The 9,611-nt window shown below is 51.0% G+C and overlaps 1 protein-coding gene across 1 annotated transcript; it reads right to left on the reverse strand.

The window, feature by feature from the left end:
* Positions 1–5,224: 5,224 nt before the first annotated feature.
* GDF5 (growth differentiation factor 5) lies at positions 5,225–9,005 on the reverse strand. Its single transcript, XM_055543232.1, has 2 exons — positions 8,381–9,005; positions 5,225–6,099 (listed from the first exon to the last, which is right to left on the reverse strand). Exons 1-2 carry the CDS (start codon positions 9,003–9,005, stop codon positions 5,225–5,227), a joined length of 1,500 nt encoding a protein of 499 aa, XP_055399207.1.
* Positions 9,006–9,611: the final 606 nt, after the last annotated feature.

Genomic DNA, 9,611 nt, shown 5'->3' on the forward strand with positions numbered 1-9,611 from the left:
CTATTTTAAAGCCAACCTCGTAAAATTTCTTCAAACTTGACATGTTCAAAACTGACCCCACTATCTTCCTCTCAAAATCTGTTCCTCCTTCCGTATTCTTTCTTTTCATTGCTGTTGAGTGGCACACCGTCCCCTCAGTTTCCCAAGCTAAAAACCACAGGATTCATCCTTGACTCTGCTTCTCCCTCACACTAACCATCCCAACACTCCCCAAGTCCTGCTAACAGAGCAGAACCACAGTTCCCTTGGGTTTTGTACAGTGCATGTCTATTAATGAAGCCCACACTTGTATTTGCACTTAGGCACCCACATTGTATTCAACTGATTCTACTGAATTCATGGCTACCTACCGCACTGTCTCTTTCCCGTCAGAAACTGTGAGATCACATTTCAGTTCTTGTACATGTAAGGTTGGTTTCATGCATTGTGATGCATAACTTGACTTTTCCCTCTGTCTATTTCATTTCCTTTGATTCAGTATATTATCTTACCATTCTAGTATCCTTTGGGATCTTTATTTTCTCTTTCATTCATGCATGGAGCTTGAGGGCTTGAGCATTGTAAGATAAGAGATTTCATGTAAACTGCTAAGGACAGTACTTGGTACATAATAAACCCTCAATAAACACTGTAGTTGTTATTATTATCCCAACACTGAGCACAGTTTTGGGTCACAGCAGACCCTCAATAAATATTTATTGGTTAATAAATGAATAGATGGATCAAAGATGTATGGAATGAATGAATAGCCCCTTTCCTGAATCCAAGGCCCATAAAATTTGATATTTTAAAAAATAATTTTATTTATTTTTGGCTGTCCTGGGTCTTCATTGCTGCACGGGCTTTTCTCTAGTTGCAGCAAGTGGAGGCTGCTCTCTAGTTATGATGCCTCCGGGCTTCTCATTGTGGTGGCGTCTCTTATTTCAGAGTACAGACTTTAGAGAGCGAGGGCTTCAATAGTTGTAGCTCCCAGGCTCCAGAGTGCAGACTCAATAGTTGTGGTGTACAGGCTTAGTTGCTCCACAGCATGTGGGATCCTCCTGGACCAGGGATCAAACCAGTGTCTTCTGCATTGACAGGCAGATTCTTTACCACTGAGCCACTAGGGAAGCCCCCTAAATTTGATATTATTATCCTTCTTTTACGGTTAGAAAAACTGAGGCTCAGAGAAGTTGAATAGCTTGCTCAAAGTCATCCAGCTGGAAAGTGGTAAAACCAGAACTGGAACCCAGATCAGCCTGACTCCTACTGTATATGACTACTCTGCTTCCTCACATCCATATTCCGATCAGAAGAACCAATTGTGAGGCTGAGTGAAGTCTCAGACTTCCCAAGGTCGTGTGTTCCAGGCCTTAGAAAAGCTGATTCTCCAGCTTGTTGTGGCCCTGTGGCACAGGGATGTGGAAAGAGCCAAGAAATGGCATCGGAGGGCTGGGGGTCTCATCTCTTTCCTCCCCTATGGGCTTTCCATTTTCCCTGTCCTAAGCTATATGCTTAGCTATTTCTCCCTAGGAACTAACAGCAAGCTATGTCCCTAAGGAGATACTTTTAAGACCAGGAAGCCAAATCCCAGGAAGATAATTTGATTAATTTCCAAGACCAGGGTTAGTGGAACTGGATGTCCAGAAAAGTAGCAAGAATGATGCAAAGTATACAGAGACCTGCAGTTACTTCTCTGGTTTGTCAGTTTCTTCTCTGTAAAAATGGAGGTGGCTAAGATCAAGTGTAGTACGTGGGCTTCCCAGGTGGCACAATGGTAAAGAATCCGCCTGCCAATGCAGGAGACATAAGAGATGCAGGTTTGATCCTTGGGTCAGGAAGATCCTCTGGAGTAGAAAATGGCAACCTGTTCCAGTTTCTTGCCTGAAAAATCCTATGGACAGAGGATCCTGGCAGGCTACAGTCTATGGGGTTGCGAAGAGCCAGACACGACTGAACAACTGAGCAAAGGAGTAATATTCTTTGCCCTGCCTGCTTCACAAGACTGTCTGAGGCACACTTATGATAACAGCTGATATTTGTGGCATCCCACCTCAGTGCCAGCTGTGTTGAGTGTCTTTCATATCCTAACAGTTAGCCCTATGAAACAGGTATATTGTTTTACCCTTCCCCTCTCTTTTCTTTTTCACCAAAGAGGAAATCAAGGTTGGTGGAATTAGGCTACTTGCCCAAGGCCTGTAACTTGAAGTGACAAAATCTTGAAATTTGAAACTGGGCTGCCCTTTGAGCCCATCAGTGCTGCCACAGCATGACTCAGAGTATTTGTGAACTCTAAAGAATGATATAATTCTTGTACCCTTTGGCTCGAGAATATCCTATACAAGTATGCAGCCTGTTATGATTGGGACTGGAGGTGGGTACCTGGTGGCCATAAACGTCCGAGGAGGCAGTTCAGTAAATCAGATTAGGATGGAAGGGCTGTTCCCACCCACAGTTATCTCTGATTGGCTCCTCATAACATTCAGTCCCATCATTACATGGCGAATAGATGGGGAAACAATGGAAACAGTGACAGACTTTATTTTCTCAGGCTCCAAAATCACGGCAGATGGTGACTGCAGCCATGAAATTAAAAGACACTTGCTTCTTGAAAGAAAAACTATGACACACCTAGACAGCATATTAAAAAGCAGAGACATTGCTTTGCCAACAAAGGTCCATACAGTCAAAATTACGGTTTTTCCAATAGTCATGTATGGATGTGAGAGCTGGACCATAAAGAAGGCTGAGCGTCGAAGAATTGATGCTTTTGAACTCTGGTGTTGAAGACTCTTGAGAGTCCCTTGGGCTGCAAGGAGATCAAATCAGTCAATCGTAAAGGAATCAATCCTGAATATTCATTGGAAGGACTGATGCTGAAGCTGAAGCTCCAATACTTTGGCCACCTGATGCGAAGACCTGACTTATTGGAAAAGACCCTGATGCTGGGAAAAATTGAAGGCAGGAGGAGAAGGGGGCAACAGAGGATGAGATGGTTGGATGGCATCATCGACTCAATGGATATGAATTTGCACAAACTCTGAGAGATGATATAGGACAGGGAAACCTGATGTGCTGCTGTCCACGGGGTTGCAGAGTCAGACACGACTGAGCGACTGAACAGCAGTCTAGTTGGGAAATGTACACAGGCTGATTGGTTCTTTTGTGGAAGAGAATTATAGGATAGGTGGAGGTGGGAGAGGAAGCTCCCAGGGTATCAAGCTAGGGCCACAACAGTCAAATCAATGCTCAGGCCTTCAGCAGGAAGAACACCATGGCTGAGATGCCATGAGCCTCTCTGATAGGGGTAAGGCAGGAAGACCTCTGATCTTTTAGACTTTCCAAGAAACTAGGGATGTACTGTCCTGGAAATCAGGGCCCTGCCTCTCTGCCCTTGAGTGTCCAGCCACCTTGCTTCTACACTGCTCTCTCTGTGTCCCCAGCCCACCGCGTGGCCTCCCCAGCACCTCCTTTCCCGGCTCACTCTCCTCTCACATACACCAGAACTCTGTCTGCCGTGGCAGCTCCTTTGTTTACTTCCAGAGCTTGCAGGCCTGCCCCCCAGCCAAACACAACGAAACCCAGCCAGGGAGGGCTAGACTCCAGGCTCAGGCTGGCCTCTCAGGGACAGGGAATGGCCTCCAAGCCAGGGAGGCAGCTCGAAGGTACACTACCCACCCCCTCATCCCCCGCCCTGGGCTCTTGCTTCAGGATCTGTCAACCCAGGTTTCAGGCCTTGAGGGAAGGGACACAGGATCTGCCCAGAGCTGGGCAAGCATCCTTACTGTTGAAACAGCTTTGGCTAGGAGCCCTGGGAATCAAAGCCCCAGCTGGAGAGGGGTGGGGAAAATTTTGAGGCCCCCTGGGTAGGAAGCAGAAGCCTGGGTTCTCCTCTTCTGGTCCTCCCCCTCCTCAGCCAGGCAGAACCTGGTCCCAAGCCCTTAGAATGAGGACTCAGGTGCCCACATTTCCCTACCAGAGGGCCCTGCTCCCCTCCCAAGAGTTCATGCCTTGCTCCTCCCCAAAGGTTATAGTGGAGGAGGGAAGTGGGTCTTGACTCTGGGCCAGGCCCCAGAAGGAAACACTGTCAGGCTGTGTCTGGCATTGGTCTGTCTAAGGTCGGTAAGGTCAATGGGGAGCTTACTTGTCTAATGGATAATTATGTATCTATATCCTGTATAGTGGAAAGGGGAGGGGTTCCAGTTTTTTCTAGAGCTGGGGTAAAGGGGTGGAAGGGCTGCCAAGCTGGAGGGTAGCAGGGCCGCAGGCAAGATCATGTGAGGAATAGTGATCAGTGACAAAGGAGATGCCCCAGTAGGTGAAGAGGAGGTCGAGGGCCCCTTTAACTGGTGACCAGTGGATTCTGAGTATGAGCTGGGGGGTGAGTATGAAATGGGGATGATTTTAGTGGAAATTAAATCCTCAAGTTCCCTCCCACTTAGGGATTCATTTTGGAGACAACAAACTTGACTAAGGAATGTCGAAAAGGAAACCCGGCAGAAACCGACCTCTGTTGCCAGCGGAGTAGACAGAGCTCTCGGCGAAAATCGGGAATAGGGTGAGAGGTGAAACCCTGGCCCAGCTCAGCCTGTGCTCTGTGTCCCATTCTGCTTCAGGCAGCCCACGTCCCCTCTCTGGGTCAGTCTTCTTTGAAGGGTCGCTGGGTCCCCAAGGGTAGACAAGAAATCTGCCACAGTTTTAGGCACAGTTTTGCTTTTTATCTCATCCATGTACATTTAAGTCTAACAGTCTAACAGCCTCCCACTCCTCACCCTGCCCAAGCCCACTCCCCTTCTTTCCCACCCCTGCCCAATTAGCATCCATCTGCCTCCAGGGGCAGAAAGTCACCAGGTACAAGAGGGAGATGGCACCTGTGGGTCTCCCAAGGAGAGGCCTCCCTAGAGAGTGCCAAGGTCAAGAAGGCCCAGGAAAGGAGAGGTCATGGGCTGAGTCTCATTGGAAAACAAGGTCCCCTGGGTCTCAGTCCCATTCCGAGTCTGTCTCCCTGGGCCTGTGTCTGCCAATCAGAGAAGCAGAAGGCAAAAATCCCCAGGCAGGGGGACTTGTGGATAGAAAGGGATCTTTAGCAACTGAGCAAGGCTGTTGGCATCCCCTTTCACGGGGGCTGCATAGATGCTCCTGGCTGTAGCTTCTGGATCCCCCTGTGATTCCAGGAGTGTGGGAAGGGGCTCTGGTGACCAGCATCCTGGGGACGTGCCGCCCGGGAAGACAGAGGACAGTGTTGCTACCTGCAGCCACAAGACTCCACGACCATGTCCTCATACTGCTTATAGACCACGTTGTTGGCCGAGTCAATGAAGAGGATACTGATGGGACTCAGCCTCGTGGGCACACAGCAGGTGGGCGGCGTGGACTCGGGGTCCATGGAGTTCATCAGGGTCTGGATGACCGCGTGGTTCGTGGGCTCCAGGTGGGAGCGCAAGGGGAACTCACACAGCCCCTCGCAGTGGAAAGCCTCGTACTCCAGGGGCGCGATAATCCAGTCATCCCAGCCCATGTCCTTGAAGTTGACGTGCAGCGCCTTCCGACTGCAGCGGGCCTTGGGGTTCTTGCTAGGTCGCTTGCCCTGGCGCGTGGCCAGGGGGGCCCGCCGCTTTCGGCGCTGGCTGAACAGGTACTCATACACGGTCTTATCATCCTGGCCGGAGCGGGCCTTGATCTCATTGAAGAACAGGTCCCGTTTCTTGGTGCGGCCAAACACCAGGAACAGGGCTTTCTCGTGGACCTGCCGGGCAGCGCGGTCAAAGCCCAGGCCACGGAGGTCCATGGCCCGGCCCCGTTCCCAGGCCTCCAGCTCCAAGCACAGCTGGGCTGAGTTCTTAAAGTTTCGGAAGAGCTTCCAGATGTCGAACACCTCCCAGCCAGAGCCGTCCAGGCCTGGCACGGAACGCACATCCAGCAAGGCTGCCGGCTGCCGGCCGCTGGGGCAACTGGACAGCTTCAGCTGGGCAGCCCGCCCGCTACCGGGGGCCACTGGCTTGGCCGCATCCAAGGGCTTCTTCCGCAAGATCCGCAGCTCGGCCCCTAGTAGCCCATCCTTCTCCAGGGCACTAATGTCAAACACGTACCTCTGCTTCCTGACCGTGGGACCTCGGTCATCTAGAGAGAACACCCAGAAGTCATTGCCCGCAGCCTCACCAAGGGAGCCAGTCACCACACAGCCTAGGGGAGGGCCACGGCTCTTCTCCCCCAAGAGAGCTCTCTTTAACCTCTTCCCCACTTCAACAGAGGCCAAGACCCAAATCATGGAGAGCCTTTTCCAAAATAAGGAAGCTTCCCACACAGTCAACCAAATAGGGCTGTTCACCTATAGATGTGACTGTGGAGGATTTGAGTGATTCTGGGTGTCTGTGTCAATGACATGCATAGCAGAGGTCCGTCAGCCTTAGAACTGCCTCCTGCCTGTCTCTCTCCCATCTGCTATCCAATATGATATCTCTTTGGTAAGAGAGGCAGGGTGATCATTATAATGACCTGCTCTGTTTTTCCAGAGGAGGAACCTGAGGCTCAGAGAAGTTAGGTAACTTGCTCAAGGTCACCCAGCTGGCAAAAAGCACGGTTGGAACTCCAGCCTAGAACTTGTTATGCCTGATCCTGAGCTGCTCCTACTATACTATGCCTTAAAGAAGATCTTAGTGCTCTTGTTTCACAGATGAAGCACAGAGAAGGAGAGTGACTTGCCTAAGGCCACACAGCGAGTTAATGACCAAACTGGTCTATGATCCAATGTTCCTGGCTAGTCTAATGATTTGTAGTGTATGCTTCTTACTCTGCTTGGTGTGTGAGTGTGTGTGTGAATGACAGTTTGTGTGTGTATATGTATGACTGGGTCCACATGTGAGTATGGAAAGTAACGCATATTTGAGTGACAGGTTATATGCATGTATGATTGGGCTTGTGTGACTATTTGAAGGGTATGTATGTATTGGGTTGGCCAAAAAGTTCTTTCGATTTCTTCTTTTAAATGGTACAGAAAACTCCAAAAAAATTTTTTGGCCAACCCAATATATGTGTCTGTATATATGTAAGAAAGTTCTGTGTGTATACGTCAGGTGTGCGTGTGCACATTGTGTATGTGTGTGAGTGTATGTGATTCACCATGTATTTACAAACATAAGGCTCTGCGTGTATACAAGAAGCTCAGTGGTATGTCCGAATCAGCACGCCCTCCTTCCTAAATACCAATTTGCCATTGGGAAGCATTCATAATATTGCTCTAGAAGGTGACTAATTAGGCCTTTAAACTCCCCATCTCTCCCCCTCCAAGCTCCCTTAGAGCTGGGGGGCACAAGGACTTACTTTATGATTCCCCAAGGGGTCACAGCTTTCTCTGACTGGGCAGGCAGCCAGACCACCTCCCCCACCTCAGCAGACCCGCTGCCTCTGTGCCTCCCCCGCCCTCTGTCACTCCCCGACCGGCCAGCTCTAATGAGGAGCCTCTTCCCCTCTCTGACCCCTCCCCCACCCTGCCAGCCAAAGTCCCAAGACTCCCAGAACCAGAGCATATGAGCCTCCAGCAACCCTAGCCATCAGGTCAACCTCCTTCTTCACTTTTATGGATAAACTCAGGCCCTGAGAGGGGAAAGGACTTGCTGAAATCACATGGCAAGTTGAGGGGACAAGCCAAGACAGTGATGCTAGGAGGGCAGAATGTGAAGTGAGGGGAGCAGATTGTCTCCTGGGTTCATTATAAAAATGATCTGTGTCTAGGACAGGACATAAGGTTTTCATATTGGAAGGGCTCTCAGAAGTCACCACATCCAACCTCCATAGAGTTGTACTGATGGGAAAACTGAGACCCCAGAGGGAGAGGGGTCTTTCCCAAGGTCACACTGTGAGTTAGACCCTAGGTCTGTTGTCCACCCCACCCCATATATCTGAAGATCATTCCATGACTCCAAGATGCCTCATTTCCTGCCTTCACCTATCTTACCTTCTCTGCCCCCTTGCCTGAAGGGAAAGTGGCAAAACCATGGGCATCTGAGATTCGTTTCTCTCTCTGTCATCCAAGAAAACCTACAACCCCATGCAGCCTAGAAAGTCTGACCAACTCAGTAAGAACAGAGTGTGGCCTGGTAATTAAGAGTTTAAGAGGCTGGTCCTCAATTCTGCCACCAACCGGAAGGGCTTGTCTCCTTTCCAAGCTTCAGGAACCCTCTCCACATCTTGCAGGAAGTGCACTTGGGGATCCCCAGGTGCCCTCTGGCTCTGACATGCCAGCAGCCTGGGACCTGGTGTGGGTGAGGTTAATCCCAGATACCACCCCGGGCCAGAAACACACACCATCTCCCCCCAGTGCAGTGTCTGGGCTCTAATGCCCCCTCCATGCATGCAGATGCCCCTCCCTCTGAGCCGTGCCCCGGCCACCCCGCCCCCTCACCTTGCCCTTTGTCAATAAAGCTGGTGATGGTGTTGGCCAGGCCAGCCTCCAACTTCACGCTGCTGTTGCCTCCCTTTCTGTCAGCATCGGACAGCGTCCTGTACAGCGAGAGCATGTACTCGTGGGGCGTGATGGGGGGCGGGCGGAATGGCTCCTTGGGCTCACGCGGGGACCCAGGCTCCCTGGCCTTCTTCAGCAGGAAGGGACTGGGGACAGAGCCTGCCTTTGAGGGTGCCTTCCCCCCAGGAAGCTGTCCTTTTGGGGTCACCGTCCGCGTGGCCCCCTGCCTTGTCTGGGGAGGGTGTCCTGGCTTGGGTTCAGGGCCACCCGATCTGGGGGGCAGCTTTTTGGGTTCATCCTTCTTGGACTGTGTCAGGCCTCCTGTCTGCCCGGTGCCCCCCTTGGCCCTGGCATTGGTGGCCCCCCCACCGTAGCTGTGACCCCCTGGCCTGAAGATGTTCTGGGCCAGAGGGGGTCTCTCCTTGGCTTCTGCTTTGGCCAGTCCTGGCCTGGCCCCCTGGGGTCTCTGGCCCAAGTCAGGGGCACCCAACACAGTGCAGATGAATTCCAGGTCCAGCCAAGCCAGGTGCCAAAGCAAGAGAGTGAGGAGTTTGGGGAGTCTCATCCTCTGGCCAGCCGCTGAATGATGCCCAAGAGAACAGCGGCAGTAGCGAAGGTGCCTCTGGTTTGGCAGGAAAAACCATGAAAGGAGTGGACCCTCAAAAGCAGCGGCAGCAGCAGTAGCAGCAGAAGGAAGGGCTTTCTCCTCAGTCTGAGACTCTTGAAGTCTGCCGGGTGTGTGTTTGTATCCAGTCCCATAGTGGAAATGCTCTCCTATCCAGACGTGCACCGTCTCCAGTCAGCAGCTGAAAATAACTCGTTCTTGAAAGGAGAAAGCCGACCGCCCCCTTTCTCCTGCACAACTGACTGAGGGCCTGAAGGAGGCTTGTATAAGGCTCAGGGATTTTTCCAAGAAGGAAGAATGGCGTAATGCTGCTAACTTTTGAATCCTTTCCAGTGAAAATACTTACACACACTCACGCGCGCGCACACACACACACACACACACACACAAGCCTGCAGGTGCTCAGAAAAATCTTTTACAAACCTGAACTCAGGAATTGGAAACGGAATTCCAACCCAAACCAATTTAATTACTCTCTGATGTCATGCTGTCTAAACTCATTTAAGTGCGATATATTTATGTGAAAAAAATCACCGCTGCCCTCTG

The sequence above is a fragment of the Bubalus kerabau genome, chromosome 13, assembly GCF_029407905.1.
Source record: "Bubalus kerabau isolate K-KA32 ecotype Philippines breed swamp buffalo chromosome 13, PCC_UOA_SB_1v2, whole genome shotgun sequence".
NCBI lineage: Eukaryota > Metazoa > Chordata > Mammalia > Artiodactyla > Bovidae > Bubalus > Bubalus kerabau.